Source organism: Xiphophorus hellerii, chromosome 1, assembly GCF_003331165.1.
Source record: "Xiphophorus hellerii strain 12219 chromosome 1, Xiphophorus_hellerii-4.1, whole genome shotgun sequence".
NCBI classification, from domain to species: domain Eukaryota; kingdom Metazoa; phylum Chordata; class Actinopteri; order Cyprinodontiformes; family Poeciliidae; genus Xiphophorus; species Xiphophorus hellerii.
This window is the reverse complement of record NC_045672.1, coordinates 23,958,378-23,981,733: the sequence shown is the minus strand read 5'-3', so window position 1 is coordinate 23,981,733 and position 23,356 is coordinate 23,958,378. Positions and strand designations below refer to the sequence as shown.

Here is a 23,356-nt window from a genome sequence, read left to right as displayed (position 1 = left end):
GATCACAGAATTTTATCTCAAGTTGGATTTTTAATTAATGATAGCACTGAACTGCAGCGTTTCAATTCCTTCTTTCACAAAATTTATTGTGCGGGGACTTACTGTGAGACATTACCAGCCTGCAGATAAAATAAAATAAAAATGATATATACCTAGCTAAAAATACATTGCATTTTATGTAATTTTTGCATCCACTGTCAGCATTTCTTTCCTTTTAATATTTAGTTGTACTCGGGTAAATGAGGTAGATAAGTCATACTTTTCTGACACAAACTTCCACCAACATATTACTTTAAACAAGAATTTAGATGCCACTTAATCAAGAGTTTGAGATTGACGATCCAGCATTTCAATTGCATTCGAAACGAGATGACTGTGGCTCAGTGGGTAGAGTAGTTGTTTTGCAATCAGAAGATTGTACTTTAGATTCCAGGTTCCTTCTTTTCACATTTTGATCCGACCCTGGGCAAGGCACTTAGTTACCTACAAAGCTGCGTATCAGTGTATAAATGTGTGTGCATTTGAGGTAAATGTGGCACACTGAGTGGTCATATACCATTGTAGTGAGAAGGATATTATTCCTAAAACATTTTTTCTTGTTTCTGTGTGGAAAAATATTTAGCTACTAAAATATCGCTTTAATAATGTGTGTTTATGAAGGTCAGTTTCCACCATTTCATTTTTCTGGTTCAGAACTATATTTCCCCTGGATTGATATTTGCAAGTTGAGAGGATTCCTGCAGGCTTATTAGACAAGCAAATGGGGCCAATTGTGTTCAAAAGATAATGAGCCACAGAGCCAGCCCAGTGACATGGTACAGTAAATTGTGAAATGGGTAGAAAATGATAATTTCTTGTGTGCTGATGGAACTGAACTGCTGAGTCTTTCTCACAGCTTAATAGACCAAAATTTTGGTGTATTTCTTAAATATGTGATAGCTTACTATTGGTGTTACTCCTTATGTGGTGATACAGAGGACTGGAAGTTGTAGGTGCTGTGCTGCCATTTTCCTTGGAAAGAATGTAAAATCTTAAAATTAAGAAGGAAGCAAAAGAAATGTTGGAAGTATGGCTTAGCATGCAGTCTAATTTATTCATTTAATAAATTGGAATATTACTGAAAAGTTAATTTATTTCAGTAACTAAATTCACAAAGTTAAATACATTATATTAATTAATTACACCCATACCGACGTTTTCATGCTTTCATTTTCTGTTAATTATGACGATTTTAGATAGATAGATAGATAGCATTTATTGTCATTGAACAGAATTCAACGAAATTTCCATTGCAGCTCCCGTGCAAAAGGTCAAATATATACAGTATAAATAAGCAAACACACAATAATAATAATAACAATATATACAACTAAATTAACTAAAGGCACTCAACCATCCAAAGAAGTAGCAGCAGGTCCAATTATGGCAAAGTACAGATAATGTGACAGTGCAAAGTGCAGAACAATATGGCTGTGTGGGGGTGGGGGATATATATGTGTGACTGCGAGGTTATGATATGTGTGGGAGGGGATATGTGTGGGATTTTCCACTTATAGCTAACATTACATCAGACTAATAAAACCAGCATATTTAAATATGGGCTTAATGAAATCTACGTTTATTATCTGTGCAAAGTTTATTTTCCATAGGTACTTTTGACAAATGAGCCTTGTCGGATTGCATATTTTGATTTACTCAGGTATAGCTTATGCATATGAGTATTTCAAAATACATTGTACAGATCGTCTTCAAAATAAAAGACTTATAGATAATAGATATTCCAGATTTCACTTTCTTAAAACTGAATTTGGCATGAAACATGTAATTCTGTTGATCTTTCAGAATAAATCTCGCAGATTCTTCTTATGGTGGAATAAGGTCCTGTTAATGCTAATACTAACTGTACTTAGATCTTGACAGAAACAAGGTCTTAAACTCAAAAGTCATAAAGACAAAGATTTAATGTTTGACCAGAATCTTACCACCATAAAGCTGTGATTATATTTTCTATAAAATGATCACTTTGATATCAGCCACAGGCTGTAAACAAAGAAACAAGGCCCATTTGTCAGTTTTCACAAGTAAGTGTTCATACATACTATGTTTAAGTAAAGCTTTTATTTTTTATTTAATTATACATTTTGATGTTCCAAAATAAAAGGTATATTAATTTTCAAGACCAAAAACCACTAGTGACTGGACAGGGGACAATTTTCTGCAAACAGAGTGGGTGAGAAGCAAGAAGTTGTGATGACATGTTTTGCTTCAGTGCGTCGTTCTCTCCTTATCATTATCTTTCTTCCCTCAGTCTGTCAAACAGACAAAAATGCCAACATACATATTCAGGAAATATTATTATTATAAATATTATGGACTGCAGCAGGAGCTGGATGGCATTTTATGTAAGTATGGCTTTATTATGCTCAGCAATGCTAAGTGGCACAATTCAGTGACATAGGCAAGATGACTGAAAAAAAAAGAATCAAAATTAAAAAGGACCAGTCAAGATTCAGAAAATGACCTGAAATTAATTCTGCTATGGGACTTTAAGGAATCTGTGAATTCATGAAGCGCCAGCAAATTTGATTAAAGTTGAGCAAAGCTGTAAAGAAAGGAGAGTAGCAGCACAGGTTGCATCTGTTGACACCCAATCAACAGAGATTTTTCCTAAGCAATTTGTGTGATTCTGTGGTCAGCAATGTCTTGAAACCAGCTTGCAAAGCATTGCAAAAAAAGCCATACAAACCCGAGTACTTTAGATCAATGATACTGGATCAAAATGTAGAATGATGACAGGTAATTAGTTTTCCCCTTAGTTTTGTAATGTCTTTTTCCACATGATTGCATGTGTTGGCAAGCTTGTGTGGCATAGTTTGTGAATGCAAAATAGAGAAGACCTTTGAAAATATGATTCTCAATTGTGTATATTGCAGTGAATGGATGTGTAAATGACTCATAATAGAGCTCTATGGAAAGAGTGATCCACTTGCTGATGTTAAAGTTCACAAGTAAATTCTGTCATTGGAAATTTCAAGTGGCGGTTGAATGAAATGTGACTGCACTCCACAGACTGGCATACAAATGCCCCCCATCTGTGGTCTCGGGGAAGGAATACTTCAGAATAAATCGACAGAAATGATATGCTGCTGTCAGTCAGCAAGAGCACTTCAGAGGCACCAGGGGAATGTGTTTTGTGGCCTCTCTGTCACTTAGAGTGGATGCTTCCTCTACAGCCCATTTACCTCTCATCTTCGTGATGGGTTTGAACGTAGAGCTAGTGTCTTCAGCCTCAGTTGCTTTGGGTACGTGTTTCAAAAGTTGATGCAGACTTTTGAATGCCTGCTCACCAGGCATTCAAACTGAATGCCTGGTGAGCAGCGCGTGACTATTTTCCATAAGCATGTACAATTTTGCCTTATTTGATTTGCCATCAACAGTAGCAGTGTTGAGCAACTTCACACGAACGAGTTCTAAACTAAATGTAAACAAAGTATAAAAATGAAATGAAGAATTCTGTACTTGTCACAACTGCAGCAGGATCTTGCCAGCTGAGAATTGCAGAATACTCCATGAGTCCTACCATGCATTAGCACGATGCTTGAGGAAAATGTGTTGGCATCTGTAAAATAAAAAAAAAAGTTGAAGCAACACTTGTTTCTGCAAGAGACTGGTAAATGGCTCTTGCAACCTCTCTCTGAAATTCTTTTAGCTGAAAAACAGTAAGATTTGCTTCTTGGCCAACAAAGTTCATTCTGATTCATAGGGTAGGTTGTTAGAAGTTTTCTTTTTCTTTTTCTTTTCTTTTTTTTGCCAAACTATTGTTTAGTAACCTAAACAAGGTTATTAAGCAATTAAGGAAAAAAGGGAGTTAAACAAAAACCTACATTGCTCTTCTTATGTAATAGATTTATTCTCAAATATTTACTGAATAAACTTTATTTGGATTCACACCAAGGCATTCCGTCCCAGATTTACTTTCTAACTACTAAATTAAATTGATTTTAAGGTGACTTATTTGTCAAGATTTATTATCATTCCAAATTACCTATCAGTAATCTAAGAATTATTTCTGGCCACCAGCTTATTGTGCATCCAGTTCTTTGAAGACTGACCATATTTCACTTTTACTATGTCATGTGTGTTTTGTGGCTTCTCCAATAATAAGAGAAACCCCCTTTGGCTCCATCTGTCTGCAGACCAATATCGACAGCCTTCTGAGTGGGAATTCATTGAAGAGGGAAGCTTGTATTTGTAGAGCGAGTGTTAAAGCGCACATCAAAGAGAAATGACTTGAAATGATAAAACATTCCAGAGACTGTTTAACAGTGATGTCCAATGAAATCTCACATCAGGATGTAAGCACGACTACCAACTTTTATGTAGTTTCAATTAATTGGACATAACAAATAAATAAATATAGACTTGGGTATGTGCTACAATTGTCAAAAAACAGCTGTAGTAGTAATAATAATAATAATAATAATAATAATAATAATAATATTTCATTACATTACATTTTTAACACAAGACTTCTACAAAAGTAAGAATAGTAACATAGAAATAAGATTAAAACTCATTATCTCCTGTTACTTCTAAGAAAATGCATATCCATCTCAATTAAGTCCCATCTAACGTAGGGGAAGGTGTTGCTCTTGATATAATTTTTTTTTAAATAATTTTTGTTCCTTCTTTAGATTAAGGCACAAGCCTAATGACATTGCTGTAGGTTCATCCCTTCTCTTAATATATTTTGTGATTAAAAACCACTTGAGTTTTTGCTTCTACAGCCTTTAATAACTTTTTTTTAACACAACTCTGTCTGAAATCTCACTGACACTGCAGAAAGGTAAACATACAAGGCAGGGATAATTATACGATAATATTTCATATTTATTGGGAAAATAGGCCACAGAAATCATGTTATTTGATTCTTTAGAATCATAGCAAATGTATCCTCTTTAGCTGCAGACAGAGCAGAGCTTGCCTGTGAAATCATAGTAATGAGTCAATGCTCAGGGACACGGGAGTGTGCTTTCTGTGATTAACTGGAGCTGAACTGTGAAGGCCTGGAGGGCCTTGCAAAGCAAACATACTGTGAAAGTAACGTTTTCAAATCTACAATAGAAAAGATAATAAGACAGACAGACATAGAGTGAAAGTCTGTGATGAACAGGTGACCTTTTCTGACGTGCTGGAAACGTTTGCATGAACTACCCCTTCACATGATTCAATAGGTATGAAAAATAAATGACTCTTCTATTTTTCATCTAGACTAATGCCTCCTTACAGTACATTTAGTTCTTTACACCAGTAGGTGATGGGAAATGTGTTCTAGTTCGGTATTTCACAGTGAGCTCTTGTAGATTCATGATTGTCTTCTCTCTGAAAACACTATCAAATTATAACCAAATTTAGATGAATAGGGAATATAAAATAAACTATTGGTAGCTTAAAATATTATTTACAGCTGTGTAATATTAGGAAAACTAGTGACTATAATATTGTTGTTGAATATTGTGATGATACGGTATTTGCAGGTTACCCACATTTTCATTCTTCTCTTTGTAACTTCATTATGATACCCCCACAACTCTACAAACTTTAGCATCTACCTAACTAAAACTGATATCAATGAAAGGACATCTGACTGGCCTTATATATGGTGCTGAACGCCATGTAATGTATCTTAGCAGTTCATTGCAATTTGGATATTACCAATGTTGGAAATGAAATGAGAATTGATGTACTTTTTTATGTAGCATAATTTTCAGTGCTTGGTTTAAACTGACTGTGAAATTGATTTTTATTATTTAGGAGTTAGGAATGGCTGAGATTATTTATGTTTTTGAGAATTTGGTGAACAAAAAAAGAGGTTTCTGTCTATTTAGAAAAAAAAGGTGGGCGTTTCTTAGTCTCATAGTTTTTTTCTGTCTTATTAAATCTGTGCTGAATTAAAACCAGTCCATGCTGTGCTCTACGCTCACTCATTTACAGCAGGAAATAAGCATCAGCTCCCCACTGCGGCCTTGAACAGGACTGTGTTGGTATAGATGTCAAATGAATGAAGTATGCCTTCCTTGCACAATCAGCAATCTTATACTTGACTGACCTTGTTCATATACAATATTTATCTCCAAATCTTAAAAATGCATTATATTTTTTGCTAGAGACTTTGTCACAGTTGACGAAGACCCAAACTCGTATATGACGAGGATCATATTGCAGTAAAGTCTTTGATGATGACGGACTAGTGGTGCCACACAAGAACAAAAACAAAGGGGGACAACCTGACAAGATATCTTGAGGGAACAAAGTAATCAAACTGAAAAGAGTCAAGAGTATAACAACAGAGGACTGTAATTATGAAACAAAGAACAAGTAAGTTCAATTAACTGAATGATAGAATGAACACAGAAGCGTAACAGGGCACCAGGGCAAAAAGTAGGGCAATAACTGAACAGACCAAAAGAAGCAAACAAAATAAAGCACAAGAATCCACTCAAAATGGAAAAACTCCAACATATGTTTTTTTTTTTAAATTGTCTTGTTTCTTCTTCATTAGCCAGCTTCTAAAGGTCTACAACCGCTCCCTTCATTGCAGGTTAATGCTGAGTAAGGCCTTCACAAACGTTGCACAGAGGTGCAGTTGCTGGTACTACTGCCTTGCAGCAAGATATTATTGGACTTGAGCGCTGGCCAGAAACTTTTTCTGTGGCATTTGCATTTTATCTCTTTGCTTAATAGGTTCCTTTCAAATATTCCAGCTCCCTCATTGAAAAAACCTGATCATCTTCAAACAAATCCGTAGATACTGAGTAGTTGACATTCTCTCAATATGGTTTACTGGGTAATTGCATTCCTACCAGAAACAAACTGTACCAGGGTAACTTGTTAACAAACTCCATGTTTTCAGGTTGACCTGAGTTTGCTTGTTTCGTTCGGACCAGAATTAGGGTGAACTTTCACACTTGGCCAAACAAAGCAAACTAAGAAAAAACAAACTCTGAAATGTTAGCAGCTATGGGTTAAAAGGCTAAACTGGGCATTCTGAGGCTGAATCTCATAAAGGACAATAATAAAAGGATACATATTAAAGCAATAGATCACAAAACTGCAAACAAAATGTTTAGTTTAAAAAGAAACAGAACTTCTTGCAGTTAATGCATTTTTTAAACACAATCACAAACCTGGTGCCATTGAATGTAGGAGCCAGAAAAATCCAAAAAGAGGTATTTCAGGTGATAAGAAGATTATACAAATTTTGGGATAGCAAGGGTCTGCAAAGTGTGAACTGGACAAAGGACCTAAGAAACAGTCAGTTGTTATATGAAATTTAAAAGAAATTACAAAATGAACAAAAGTTGTGATAAAGGACATTTGGGAGCAGCCGTGTTGATAGAGCTGAAAGCAAAATAAACTAGATAAACAGAGTGAAAGAATAACGCAAGGATAAGACATAACAGAACAAGCACAGTAACATTGTTAATGCTACCTAGCAGCCATGAATATATTTACATTGGTCTGTAGCAGACGAGCACATCAAAATGTAACATCATGAATGACTAACCACTACTTGAGGGGTACTGAAATGATGTAATGAGAGAGGAGAGCTGCATTGTTTATCCAGACCAGAGGAACTAAAGTTCAGCTGGGCAGTTTTTCATCCTCTCTTGTGGCACTGTGTACCAGCAGGTTCATAATAGCTCTCTTTAATGAGGGATATGATATACCTCTGCCACTTTATTGGCAGAACTTGGACTTCTTCCCAGTGCAGATGGCCATTATTCACTGGAAAAGAAGCCCGCCATGAAAACAAGCAAAAATGCATTGCACTTCTTAGGTTAGAAAAACATAAACCCATTACGGATATTATTCTCACTTTAGTTAAACAATGATTAATCAATAAATTAATCACACAAGTGACTCTTTTGGCTCAAGCATACAATGTGCACACCAAGACAGTTTCTTTGTAAATCCTAACATTGTTAAATCTGTCTACTAATCATTCCAGCACTGTTTTAGTAATTAAAAAGAAAACAAGTGTAACAATTTGAAGGACAGCAAAAATAAGGGTTCACTTGTGGCGATATTCACTAGGTTGTGTCTGCTCATGGTTTTAAGGATGACTTCTCACTGGTAATACATTGAACTCTATGTGCTTGGAACACTGAGATTTTTTGATATTGACCTATTACCTAATATGTATAAACAGCAACACATTGTTCAGTGGTCATATTTTAAATACTTTTTTTTAAATGGTCTGTGAGCTTTGAATTTCATTATTTTTTTGTGATTATAGTAGACAGTTTAAATGTAGGCTACATGTCAGCTCATAATGGCTCCTCCATTACGCCACTTTATCTGAATTATCAAATTTTATGAGCTGTTTCTAGTTTGGTTTGGGTAGAAAGGCTTTAAAACTCTTGAAAAATTAACTATTACCTTTGATCATTGCAAGTTTTTACTATAATAAAACATCGACATCAAAAGAACTACACCAAACAGATTAAAAACCACATCCTTTTATCTTTATTTCAGTATTCTGCAGTCATTACAATGACTGTAGCGTTGACTTCCACACAAACAGCTTTGAAATGTGGATGAAAAGTGAAAGGTAACAAGACATCCAATTAAAAAGATCTATAAAACTCCAAATGTGGTTGAAAAGCTGCTAGGGTTGATGAAATGGAAGAAATAAGCTTGATTTTTTAGCATTTCTGTTTAGCAACATTACAGCAAAAAAAAAAAAAAAAAAATCATTCTCAGTGCAGTTCTCTAGGTTGAAAATGTTTCCACAATATTATCAAGTCTTTGGATGGCTGCAGAAATAGAGATAGCATGCAGCACTTTGAATAAATGATTTGTTTTAGCTTGTTGTCAGTCTTTTAAAAGAAGATATCTTTCTTTGGAAGACAGTATAATGTTTAATTTGATGTTACATGACATGATATATATGGGTCTCAACTAGTTAGAATTATATTACAAAATATGACAAAAAATATTACTTTGGATACGGTCCTGCTGCTTTGCTTTTGTTCTCGTGTGTTATTTCATTGTACAGAGTTTCCACACATACTGTAACTCCATGGGAGATAATGTCATGCTGAGAGGCATAGGAATATTGTCATTTCTTCTTCCCTGCTGGTAAAGCCCGTAGAGAAGGTTACAATCCTCAAATACCTCAAACAGATGTTCTAAAAATAGATGGCTCATCTCAACCTGTAGGTTTTATTTAAATATTCCCTGTACCTATTTCTGTTTCTTATACAGTTCAGTTCATTTACGTGTATTTAGATATCTCAAAATTCACCCAAATTCAGTTAGAATAAAATTAATTTTCATATATAATCACACACAATCTAAGACCCCTTCCACACAGAGATGATTGTAGGTGTATCCGCAAAAGTTATTTTGTCATCGTTGAGATTGTGCATCCACATGGATTTGGAATCTTGGGAAACTAGAAACGATCATTTTTGATACCGAGTTGAACACAGTAAATCAATTCCAGAACATGGCTCCCATGTTTCCGTGTGGCCATGCGAGATGAGTGTTTTTTTTAAAACAAATCTCTCTCTCTCTATACTGCATGCACCTCACACAAGTAACAAGGTGCATTCTGTGTTTTTTGTGTCATTCTCTGGCAGTGTTAAAGGGCCACATCATTCTGTGGGGCTGCATCATGTCATGTGGAAAGTTTTTTTTTTCTTAATCATGTAAGAAAAATGTTTTCTATAATAGCCCTCATATTTTGTCTTTTGCATATAAAATCGATATGATACATGATAATCCTTTAACAGGAGAGAGTTTATAATGTTTTAAAGGCAAAATATTTTTTGCCAACTTCAACTTTTTGGTTGTTTATGCCTGGATCTCAAACAACTCCAAATGAACGCAATTTTGTTAAATACAATACAGTAAAATGTAATTTGTTTGCCAAACAAATAACCTTTGGCTTTGTGGATAAGTGTTAAAGTTGGGTTCAATAAAAGCATTTCAACGTAACTAAGCAGAACAATGACTTGTTTTGGTAGAAGTTATGATTTGAAGCATTTCACAGAAACAATGTTTACACAACTGAATTTTAGTTCAGTGATTCACAGGAAAGCTAGAATTTTTCACTTTATCAAGTAAATGTTTTAATTTGGAATTAAATGTGTATTGTTGTAACTGCATTTGTGTTCACTGAAACAAAGGCTATATGTATTTTGAGATTTACTTTCTTTAGACAGACTGCCATTTTATTTTATTTTTTACTTTTTTTTCCTGGAGATTCTTGTAAGTTTTCTTAACTTTATAAAATGAGAAAAATATGTGGTTATAAGTGAAAAAAATCTGCCAGTGAAATAATGTACCTTTACTTTATTTTTTTTTAGCTGGAAAAACAAATAGTGCCTTTCAAACCAAGAAGTTCTCGTTAAACTGAAAAAATGTCCTTTTGTTCCTGACTTTAGCAGTTTCACTGGATATTTTAAAATACATTGATCAAATTATTTTTGCATGTATTATTCCAATAGATTTGTCAGCATGGGACTATCATAACAGGTGGTAGGATGCAAATAGTTGGGCTGGACACCAGTTACACACATTAATGGCAAGCTGTTGCAAGCTGCCTCTGAATAACTCAATTATTATGGTGCACACAGTCACACCAGGAGAACTTATCTGTTGTTTGCCAATAAGAACTTTTCATTTTTCTTTTTATCCCATCTTTATTTTGTGGATCATACATTTTCTGTTCATTTCACATACCCCACAAATAAAAAAACGCACTCAGGCTGATGAAAGTATGGGTCATACACAGCTTCTGTTGGTAAGTGAGTTACTAACCATAAAGACAAATGGCCAGCTGTGCGAGCAGATGCTCTGCAGAGGAATGGCATTGTGTTATTGGGTGTTTATTGGAACAAGAAAGGGAGAGAGATTGAAAGGGCGGGCCAGTTTTGAACAATTCTGGACTGTACAGCTCTTTAATCTTCATTTCAAGTCTATTTCCCAAATGGAGGTGATCAATAGGTGATTTCCCACTACAACGACTCCAAACAAAAGCATTGTTTGAGCCTCTCTCTTCATACAATTGGCGATGAGATTTAAGCAGCATTTCACACTTAATACATTTTGCAAAGTCTTTTCATCTTAATTTAGTAAAGATGATGTCAAAGATCATAGTTTCAAATTGAATGTAGTATATGAAAAAGAGACTTCATTAGCACAGTTTTCAGACATGAGCCTCTCAACTACAATACATTAAATTAAATTTAAGAAATCTTAACTGCAGGACTTGTGAATACCATGCCACCAAGTCCTTCCCTGCAAATATCCGCTCCCCTTACAATTGTTTCCTGCAGCTTGAAATGTACTTCCTTCCTGCTGGCTGCTCTCCCTCCTTGCTTCCATTGCACTCAAGAGCCTCCTTTGAGAGAAGAATAAAATTGAGCTCCACTCAGACCTTCCACCTTCACTGTTCGAATCACAAAGCCTTTCATCACCACCCCTTGACGGCTCCACTGTTTGGAACATCAGGTTTAACAGATGCCTACATGTGCTGCCTGGCTACTTGACTGTGAACATGTGTGATAAACTGACCCAGTCTTCCTAGATCAATGTTATCAATCATTCTGATTCAAGTTCATATTAAATCCATTGTTTGCAAACTTTTTTTCCCCTGTATTTTTATACCTTTGCATTCTGTTCATATAGAAGAAGCAACTTGCCTAAAATGTCATTTACACGTCTCGCATAAAACTGACAAAACATTTCAGAAATGGAGCATCGTACTGACAGTCAAACATAGTGGTGGTAGTGTTATTGTCTGGGGCTACTTTGTTGCTTTAGAACCTGGACAATTCGTCATAAATGATAAAATATAAAACCTGCTTCATGAAGGACAATCTTAAAGGAGAATACACAGTAATCAACCAAATCAACAAATCAAATCAACCTGTATGACAAAATTAAACAAATTTATTTTCAATGGACTATGCAGAGCAGATTTCACAACTCTCACAAAGTCATCTATAAGATTCTGGAGCTATGAATAATAGTGTATTGTGCTTAACGGTTGCTTTTTTCAATTCAAATGCTGAACAAACATTTTTATAATCTATGCATAAGATACAGCAGCCCTTCCTTGGCACCAAAAACATGATAGAAGAACCACAACCTTCAAGCAATGATCCAAATGGTTGGAGGCTCCTCATTAATATAGATAGGGTTTTTATAGGAATGGCTGTTAGTCTAAATTATTCAAAGAGTTCAGGAAGACATATGTGCTGCCCCCCTTCAGTAGCATAGCTAACTGAACACATAAATACCTGCTGTGAGGCAGGTGAAGTGTCAGAGAGCGCGGAGAATCTGGCATGCATAAGAAGAGGAATTGCACGGAGTCATGACACTCCTAAATCATGAGCTGTAAGAATGTCAACATGGTAGCAGAGGCCATATACATCGGCTCACACAACAAGGCAGCTACATTTAAGCAACAAATGTGGTGTGTTTGACATGCCATGCAACCAACCTTTCCTGTATTTTAGCATGACCACACATATTTGGAAAAAGATAGAGGATGGCCGTTTGGGGATGGTCATATAACAAACATTAAAAAAACAAAAATTGTAGTAGAATAAAAGGAACAACTTTAGGAAACTTTATTGGTTTGGGGCTTTAAAATGTACAAAATTACAATTACTGAACAGTCAGCAAAGGACTTTTATACTTGTGGCGGTTGGTTGTATCTTTGGCAAACTCACTTACTGTAATGCTTAGCTTGCTCTGACATGTAAGACCAACAACTACAAAAAGACTTTTTGGACTTTTATGCTTGCATTTTGTCAAACATAAAAGTGCAGTTTTATAGTCATTTAAAACTAAAAAGTGCTCATCCGTCAATTTTAGCTTCAGTTCAGGAATATCTCGATAACCTATCCACATCATACTGCAGAGTATTTTTACTCTGTTCTCATGGATATCACTGCTTCTGCTTTATTTTCTGGTAGTATTTGATAATGTAAAGTAATATTTAAGTCATAGCTCAGGTTTGGACTGAAACTTAATCTTCTGTAAAGGTGATGGCCTTTAAAAAGTTGCTAATCCTCTTGACTGATGCCTTAGCAGTATGACTAAGGCTATGTGGCTTAAAAAATAGTGTTCTTTCATTTGGTGTTAAGGTTTTTTTCAGCAAAAAATTGAATGTACAATGTACAATGGAATTGTACATTGCTAATATCTGCTAATGTTCTACCCTAAGGAAATGAACATTTTCAATTTGAGTTGTATTTAAATAGCTGAAATCAGAAGAAACAATCTGTATATTTCCAACAATCCTTGAGTACTTTAGGAATTTATGTACATTTTCAGCAATCTGGCAGTGACATAACATCTTTTGACAATCTCACAGAACCTCTACTTAATAAAATTCTTTAACATAAAGAACTTTCAGATAAAAAATGAAATAGGCAAATCTGAAATTGAAGTAAACAAAAGCAAAGCTTCAAGAAATGGGCAGCTTCCAGTACACAAATAAAACATTCAGAATGCAGCAAAGGTCAGATGTCTTTTACATTTGAGAGAATAATGTGGATTTTGTATTCGTTGCTTGCACAAACTTATGCACAGTAACTGCACTAAGTGGGTGTGCAATAGAATATTTATCTTTCCTCAACAGGCTTCCATTACACTGTCATGTGGTTTGTTGAGATTATTTGAGGAGAAAGAATGGAGAGCTATTATGCATAATGAGTTTCCTCCTGTGTGATTTAAATGTTTGTTGTAGCTATGTACTTACTGAGTTTCAATTATCAGATTCTAGTACAGACATTTTATCTGAGTGTTTGATGGCGCATGTCCTAAAGTTTTCAGCTGGGAATAATCACAGCAAAATTTTGATCCATACAGTATGTATGCTTTAACACAACATGCCATTCTAAGATATGCAAGCTGCTTATACAATGATAAAGATGAAGACAGTTGCTCTTGTAAAAACAAATTGAACAAGTGCTTCATGAAAAGGAGGATTTAAATTGTGCATAAACGTTCAATGACTTTCTAACTTGAATTGAGTTATAATTGTTGTTTATCAGTTTTAATGACTCTTATGATAAAAAAGGCTTAAGCACCTATTAGCAATTCAATAAAAAAAGCAAGGGAAATAAAACATCCCAAAAAGGTAAGATTGCTGACATATACCTGTATTTGTCAGTTGACAGACAGGAAGGTGGGTTATGAGAGAGGAGTAAAACATTCAGCAAAGGTCACTGGGTCTTTACCCAAACCTGTGACATCCATGTTGAGGGCTAAGGCCTCCATACATGATTCTCACTTCGCCCCTGTGCCACCAAGTGCTATTCTAATATGTTATAAAGACAAAAGAGAGAACCCAAAAGCACAGCTCTATGTCTACTGCTCCATATATGTTCTGACTCTCAACTGTCATCATGAGATGTGGCTCATGATTCAAAGAATGGAATCTCAGACACAAATAACTTCTTCAACAATATAATACATTCTTAGCAATAAATTAACTAATATCTATGATTTACTATCCTCATTATAATAAATGCCGGGAGATGTCTCATCTAACCATCACCTTTACTTGCCTATTTCTCCTCAAGGACATTTTATCCCCAACTACATCAGTCACAAGAAAATACTCTAAAATGTTAAATATATAATGCATTCCTATAGTTTAAATGGGAGACAGTTAACTCTCTCTCTTTCTCTTGGTGTTTGAATTAATTTGGGGAAAACATATTCTGTTTTCTCATTAAAACCCAATGGTTACAGTCAAAAATACATCATATGACTTGACCAATAGTTTTAAGCTGAAATATTTTTGCAAGCTGATTCAGATTTAAACACAAAGAGAATATGCACAGTATATTCAAGGCACCCTCTTAATTACCTCATTAGCTTTTCATAGAGGGTTTATTATGAAACATAGAATAAACAAAATTAACATTTACATAATGTACACCTGTCATTTATTTTAAAGCCCAGCATGCTTTTTATGTCTTTTGAGGTTATATAGATGAAGGATGAGTTGATGTGAATTTTCTAATTTTCCAATATGCTATTTGCTGCGAGAGACGTTAACAACACTGTACTGCACATACTGCTGATTTGCTAATTGTGGAGAAGAGTTACTTAAAGTAGAACACAGAGGGCTAATGATGGCCTTTTATCAGTTATCACCCAGGTGGCATTTTCAGGCCAACTATAAATTCACTATAAAGATAGCTTTAGTAGATCTACTTTTCATTTAGACTGGCTCATAATTCTGTCAGCTTTTATAGATGGTTTGATATTTTCTCAGTCTGCAGAAGGCTCCTGCTGCAGGTGCAGCTGACAGTATTGATCTACCATTAAACTGAGGTTAAGGCTGTGGCTTGCCTGACGACTGGTGAAGCTAGCAGTGCAAATCACACACAGCTTTGTAATTCCGCACTGTATTTAACTCGTGCCAAGGTTTTTGACAGTTTTTGCACAGCTCCATGCAATGTTTTCAAGTAGAAACATAAGAAAAGGTCAAAACTCAATTCTGAAAAGTTGTATAATTTGGTGTCTGTGACTGATGATGAAGTATATTTTATGTAAGACCTTCTCTGACTTTATGCTTCAGTGGTAAAAATGATGGATTTAAAGTTGAGGTTGCGGTTTGTGTTTCTATGTTGTGTGTATAGCACAGCAGTACTGATATGTGTTGTGGACAAGGTATGCGCCAGTTTATCTGGCATGTTGCATGTAGTCAACACATGTTTGCTACATACTGTATACAGCTGTTGGTTCACTAAAATTCATCTGTCTGAAAACAAAAGAAAACATGACCATGTCAAAATTCAGGAGTGAGTTCAATATAATGATATCAGAAATAGTGAAGCCTTTTGAAATTAGTCAAAATCTTTGGACAGACCTACTGCTTTGTAACATACATACATTTTAATAAGATTGAAGTCATTGGCACCCCAGGTGGCTATTGTTAGTCTGCTTTATCCATTCCAAAACCGGTTTTGATATGTGTTCACAGTCAATGCCAAGTTGAAATACTGGGTTTTAACCATTTAGCTGTTGAATTAAGGAGAAGTTGAACAATCTGGAAGATGGTCTTCCCTGTCCAATTTCAGTAACCACTGGCACCAGACCTTGACTATGATGTCACCACCACGCTTTACAGCTTCCAACATTCATATTGTCATTGTAGCTCAATTATCATATCATCTGACTCTAAAACCTTTCTATGAAAGCATTTTAAGTATTCTTTCAAAACAGCAAACTATGTTTGTTCTAAGCCATCCATCTTACCAAACTGTTCACTTCAAATGAAGGAAAATTTGTCAGGATGTGAAATAATTACCCAGGAACTAACAGCAAGATGCTGGAAAATCAATTTTATTGCATGCATTAAAGCAAAGCCATCTAACATAGACTGAGGGGATACAGACTAAACAAAATCATCAGCTCCAAAATCAATACTTTCAAAAGAAATGTGCAGTTTCCCCACTTGTACCAATTAAAGGTCTTTTAGAGGAAAGTTACATTCCCAAAGGAGATAAAAGAGCCTTTCACAAAACATTTCAAGATAGGGCATTTTTTAGAAGTCTATGTGTTTTGAGAAAAGACCAATATGGCAAAAGGGGAAAAATTCAGCCAAACTCTGTGACTTGTCTTCAAGCACAGAAGTCACAGATCCATACGGTCCGATTTCTATGAGGGCAAGCCAACTTTCTGGGTTATGGGACCATAAACACAGATCCAAACAGGAAGCAAGAAGGTGAGATTCAACTCAAAAGTGACTTGCCTGAGCAGGCTTTCAATGGAAATGTTTTGTTAAACTGTCTACGGACTGAACTACATGGCGAAAAGATATATCTCTGGAGGAGTTATGATGAGGCTATCAAACTGAAGAGCAATGAACCAACTATTAAGCAATTGTTAATCAATCAATCAATCAATCAATCAAATTTTATTTGTATAGCACATTTCAGCAGAAAGGAATTTCAAAGTGCTTTACATCATATCAAACACAGAAACCCAATGCAACATAGAATCAACAATCAAAACACGACATTAAGTCAGGTTCCATCAATAAATTTGTAATTGATTACGTTTCAAATACAATTCCAAACAGGTGGGTTTTTAGTCGAGTTTGCATCCATAAAAGGTTTACCGGTTACACTCCTACTGTGTTATATGGAACAAAATACCTATTGCTATTTTTAATTCCCACTCACGCTCACAATCACACAGTTTAAAACGATGTAGACAGCATTTTAATGGGCTTCTGGCACAAGGCTCCGTACACCTCTTTACGGAATTTCGAGCTGGGACTCCGCCGTCCCTCACGGATTTTTGTGCAATTCTATGGTACCTGTTAGTGTCTAGAATTTACAGGGTTTCAGTTACGCGCAATGACCCTCAGTCACTCGCCGTTTTTCTTCCTGCACGGGGCTCCGTAACCGTTAAGCATATGCCAACTGCTGAGCAAGGTATGCTTTTCTGTACTCCGAACTGCGTGTTGATGAAATTTGGTATACAAATAAACTTGATTTGCCTACGCGAGATAGTTTGCACTGCGTTTTATATAGGAAAAAAAAAATTATAAACTATATTTTACTACTCTGTTTTTTGTTCTTTTTTGGATGTCTACTTTGTGGTGTTATGTAGAATTGAGAACTTAATAGTACTGTGAATTGGTTGCACCTCTCTAAATATGGTGTATTTTGCTACCATTTATAAAGAAACAGTGACACATTATTAGCAAAACAATCTTTTATTAGAAACATATTGTATAAAAATGAACATGCTTCACACATTTAGATTTTTCTTTTCATATAGATAATTCATAAATATTCAGGCACTGTAACTTTTTAATATTTTTTAATATGTCAGTACATAAAGCAGACATGATCAATCCATTTTAATAACATACATTAACTTACCATTTAACTTCAATCAGCACTTACATATTCTATTTTTGCAACACACACAGTGTTGTAGAAAAAAGGATCTGTGGCAAAAAACAGTAAATTATTGATATTCACAAACACAAACAATCCCACAAACAATACTCAATCAAATAATGAGAAAACCATTGCTGCATTATTGTAGACTTGTTGAAGCTGAGTAAATCAGTTATTGAAATTCTTAGATTTTTATAACCACCTGCAGCAGTTTTCCTGTTGAACACTATGCTTTTCTCTCAAACTGTTCTTGTGACATATGAGTTCTGACATGCAACATACAGACTTTTGCATTGCTGAGGATAACATTTAATGAAACAAATTCCAGATTTACTATTTATGACCAATACTTCAGACTGAAGACAGGAATGCAGTTTGCACATAACTATAAATTGTACACGTTCAGTTCTGAATTACGCTTGAACAGAACACACTGAACACAACAGTGAAAATAGAATGGCAGAAGTAGTTGGCAGGAGGCACAGGATGAAGGCACTGGCCCTTATTTATCAAGCAGAAATAACATTTACTTCCTGAAACTATTATTAGTATATTTTATTTATTTGTGATTGCCAGATGGCAGAAAGGCATACAAATAGCTCTCAAATGCATATTAGAGACCCCAGGACTCCGGTGGATTCTACAATACAACACAGGCGGGCTGCTATTATTGTATCTACTTTGTCTTGCAAACATTTACATACCTTTAACTTTATCACATTTTGGCATGTTGCAACCAAAATTTCTAATATATTTTACTGAGCTTTATCTGATGGACCAACATGAACATATAATTGTGAAGTAAAAGAAAAAGGAATGTATGTTTGTACACCAAACAAATTCAAAACGTGTGGTGTGTGTGCAAAGCCTTCTCCAGAACTTCACAAAGATTCTCAATGGTGTTAAGGTTTGGTCTTTGTGGAGGCAGGTCTACGTGTAAAAATCATCTCTGATGCTCCCTAAACCACTCATTTACAGTTTCAGCCTGACGAATCTTGGCATCGTCATCTTGGAATGTTCCAATGTAATCAGGGAAGAAACAATCTATTAATGGAATTACCTGGTCATACAGCATATTCAAATAGTCGTCCGACCTCATTATGTTACTGAACCTGGAGCTAACCAACTACATCAACCCCAGATTTGAGCTCTTGTACACCCCCACAAACTTGTATAGTAAACACTAGGCTTGAGAGGTGCATCACTTCATCTGCCTCTTTTCTTACCCTGATGTGCCCATTACTGGAAAATGGCAAATCTGGATTAATCTGATCATTTTTATCCTCCTTTGCAAAGTGTGGCATTTTTCTCAGTTAGACACTAGTGGTTTGTTTATGCCCCTACATCTGTTCTGTCCCAGTCCGTTGGGTTTCCTTCACATTACGGTTGTGGAAATGCTCTTACTTACACTACTATACCCCTGAGTTCAACTACTGTTCTTCTTCGATTGGATGTTACCAAATGTTTGTGATCACCAATTACTTAAACATTCAGGGGTTTTTTCTGACCACGTTTCATCCTCAAAGACAACGGTTCCCCACTATACCTCCAGTTTTTTTTTTTTGTAATGCGTTAGACCAAGGGTGTCAAATTCCAGTCCTCAAGGGCCGCTGTCCTGCAACTTTTAGATGTGCCTCTACTGCACCACACCTGAATAGAATAATTAGGTCATTGGCAAGGCTCTAGAGAACTGATCTACACAAGGAGGAGGTAATTAAGCCATTTCATTCCAGTGTTTTGTACCTGTGGCACATCTAAAAACTGCAGGACACCAGCCCTTGAGGACTGGAGTTTGACACCTGTGCGTTAGTCAGTACTCAATCCAATCTTATTAGCTTCTGCAGTTTCTTTAGATATTGTATAGACTAATAACCTTTCCACAGGATGTCTTTCCACATAGTTGTTGTTAGAAATGAGAAGCTTCTCATTACATCAGCTGGGATGAAACAACTTGTTGCCAGCTGTAAGACAGTTGTCCTTGCAGTAACTATCCAAACTAAAGGCTCATACCTATTTGCTCAGTTAAATTAAAACAAGTGTTAGATGAAATTTAGACATTTTCTCCTTAATTGTTTGTATAACCTGAAACAAAAGTCTACTCACTTTTCCTCTTGCAGTTGTTGGTTGGACTTTTGGAAGATTCATTGCATTTTCACACAGATGGATCTTTGGGAGGGTATAGAGATAAAGATGGACAGTTTCGCTACATTGAAGGTTAGGTCTTCCCAATTAAGAGTTACAGTGCTGAGCCAGAAATGCTGGTTCCAGACCTTCTGTGACAAACATCAGTGATAAGACTCGCATAGTCAGATAGTCACTCTGTCTAGTTAGAGCAGATCATACTGAAAGGGCACTAAGCTTATCACATATGTCTCCTTGCTGTTCTCATTCTTGCAAGAATTCCTGTTTGAGTATAGGTCACAGATGGCAACTAAGAGTGACATTTAATTAGGGGAATCAGCCTTTTTCCTTTTCTTAATTTTTTACATTTACAACGAGCTGCCTTTTTTCTGACATCCTTAAATAGAATATTGTGAAGCGAGTGTCTTCACAAGTAATCTAATTATTAAATTGATTCCCCTTGTGTGTTATTAAGTTTTAGCACACAGATGTGAACTTTCTGATCTGTATATCTCACGATATCCACCATGAAACAGTAATTGCAGCACCATGCCTTCTTAAGAAAATCAACGAAGGGGAGAGAGAATGGAGCTCAATGCAAGACAAAACCTAGAAAAAAAAAATCTGGAAGAGACTTGGAACTGGGACAGAGAGTCTTCAGACTTGAATATTTATGTTCACAGACACTTTTCATGAAATACAACTGAATTTGAAGTTCTGCATTTTGCAAAGAATAATCAGTGTATTTACATAAAAGATGTGCACAGCTGGTGGCGACACATGGCAGAAAAAGACCCAGAGTTCTAAAAGGCATTGACTATATTTTGTGTTTGTAAAAATAATTAGAAAATCACATTTAATTTTTATTCTATTAACAAACATGCACTTTTTTTCTGTTGGTTTAAAACTATTACATAAAATTCATGATAACATGATACAATTTGGAAAAGTTCAATGTGTATGTAAACTTTTGCAAGCAGCAAGATTGTGCTTGATGAAAGGATGTTTTCCTCATCCTGGTTCATCTTTAGTTTAAGAAAAGGAGGCTATGAAAACTGAGCCAGTTTGTTTTCTGTCCGAACAACCTGAACCAGCTGAAAGGAAAATTGTCCATCACCAACTTCTTTACTAGTCTACTTTAACATTCTCATTTTTCTGGATGAAATATCTCAATTACTCTAAATTTTCCAGCTTATGTAAACCATACTTGCCTCTAGAAATGCTAATGAAGACCTCACTGATCACAGATGATATCAAAAACAAGAAAGACAGCAAAATGTTATGTGACAAAACAAAAACTGCAAACTATTTAATGATGCCCTATGTATTCAGTCTCCTGCTTATTACCCATCGCTAGGTTTACATTTTAAAACATGTGCAAAACACTGATATGTTGAGGTTTCTTATCATTACAAACCAACCATTTTGTTAAACCCTGCATTTAGGTGCAAATACTGTTGGCTGTCTATAATGTACTATTTCTGTTTCACTGAGATAAGAGTGAATTAATATTTCTAAACGCAGGGCAAAATTCTGCACTGCGTCTTCAACATCGGAAGAAACACAAAGAGGAATAGACTCCATCCTAATAACCCGGTTCTGTCAAAAACAATGAGTGTTGGCTGAGGTAAAATCTGAACTATCAGATAATTCCAAGACTTTCCTACGGGTTCTGTCAGTGCAAGATAAATAAGGACCATTTTGTTTATGTTGAAAATATGCATTATCAAGTCTGCTGACATGTATGGAGTGGAGACTGATGTTAAAAAATCAGATTGCAATGCCGTTGTGCCTCTTTTTGTGTATGATTGCTCTTTTGTCCAGCAGAGGGTTGCCGAACAGGCAACGGCTCAAATTAACATCTTCGCCTGAATGACAAATGTGACAATGTTGCATTCCAAAGACACTGAAAACACAGCACGGTACACGGGATGTTCCCATTAGCATGCTCTGGGACTGTACAGGAGGTTTCCCAAGATGATTGTGACGATGTCATCATTGTCATTATGAACATTTTACCAGACAACTGGGCTGACCCACTGATTTATTTTCATGTCTTTCACATGTGGTTAGTTCATGAAGGAATACTGAGTGTGCTGTAGTAAGGCATGTACAGCATGAAGAGAACTGCAGCTTTCAACTCCACTGTAAATGAAAATACTATGTTTCTATAATGGTTCATCTTGTCAACTGCGTTTGAGTAAAAAAAAAAAAAGAGAAAAAAAAAACCCAACAGAATACTCTCTTATTTTGCAAAAATGACATGGTTCAGCCTAATAGAGAACTGATGATTTCTGTGCTATACACTCCAGAAGAAAAAAAACATACTACAAACTCCAGGTGTTCTTCTCAGCGTGATTCAAAAACGTCAATAATCAGCTCTCTCATGTCTCAAAAAGAGTCGGAGAAGGAGAGTTCCTATCTATTTAAGCTCTCTTACATCCTCCATCTCAATTCTGCAATATACTGATTTAATATTAATCTGGCATTCAAGCCTTATTCCCTAGAAAAATATGGCATCCTTTTTTGAGTGAGTAATTTCCATGAATCTTTCCCAGTCCTTTGTTTTGCAGCAGCATCAAAGTTCTCCATCAAAATTCCAGTTATCCCTTAAAAACAGGTGATTCCTCCCCCTGCAGACCTTTGCTCCTGTCTCAGGATTTGTCTCCGTCTTAGATGGCATGATTGCTGTAACTTATGTATGTCTGCTTCGAGGCCAGCACTGCAAACGAGGGTGAGAAGAAAAAGCAGAGGGTTAAAATTGAAATGAAATGGGCGAGCCTCAAATAGGCGTGGGAGTGTAATCTTTAAAAATCCACATCGTGGGAATACAGATTGATGCAAGGCTCTATTTATAGATGACTTCATTAACCAAGCACAGGTGGAACTAATTCTGATAACACGGGTGTTGATGTAAAACTACATTTTCGTAAAAACTTCCCATCAACGCTGAGCATTAAAATGGAAATTTTTAAATTGGTACTGCTGCTCAGGATTTAGTTTTTTCTTTTCTTTCCCAGCATGTTATGTAAACAGACCTTAGAGCCCAAAGCACCAAAATGAACTGCACATTGCAATAATTAGGCTTTGATAATAGAAACAGATAAACAAGTATCTTATTTGTAATTATTTTTTAATCCTGTTTCTGTTATGATGTGTGCAAAAATATAAATTTACAAAAAAATGTTTGTCTAACTGTCTAGTTTCCTGCAAATCCCATATAGATAAACTTGAGTATAACATTAAAAGAAAGCAGAAACCATATATGCCTTTAAAGCTGG

General features: G+C 35.7%; 1 protein-coding gene across 2 annotated transcripts in view; it reads right to left on the bottom strand.

Moving 5' to 3' along the window:
- Positions 1–17,748: 17,748 nt before the first annotated feature.
- The window catches only part of LOC116729561 (metabotropic glutamate receptor 4-like), a 189,970-nt gene continuing 184,362 nt past the window's right edge, over positions 17,749–23,356 (bottom strand). For both annotated transcript variants that reach the window (XM_032578302.1, XM_032578229.1), the window contains one exon: positions 17,749–22,797. Coding sequence is in view for 1 of the 2 variants with exons in the window: in XM_032578229.1 (XP_032434120.1) it covers positions 22,748–22,797 (50 nt within the window). In the remaining variant the exon portion in view is untranslated. The remainder of the gene's footprint in view (positions 22,798–23,356) is intronic.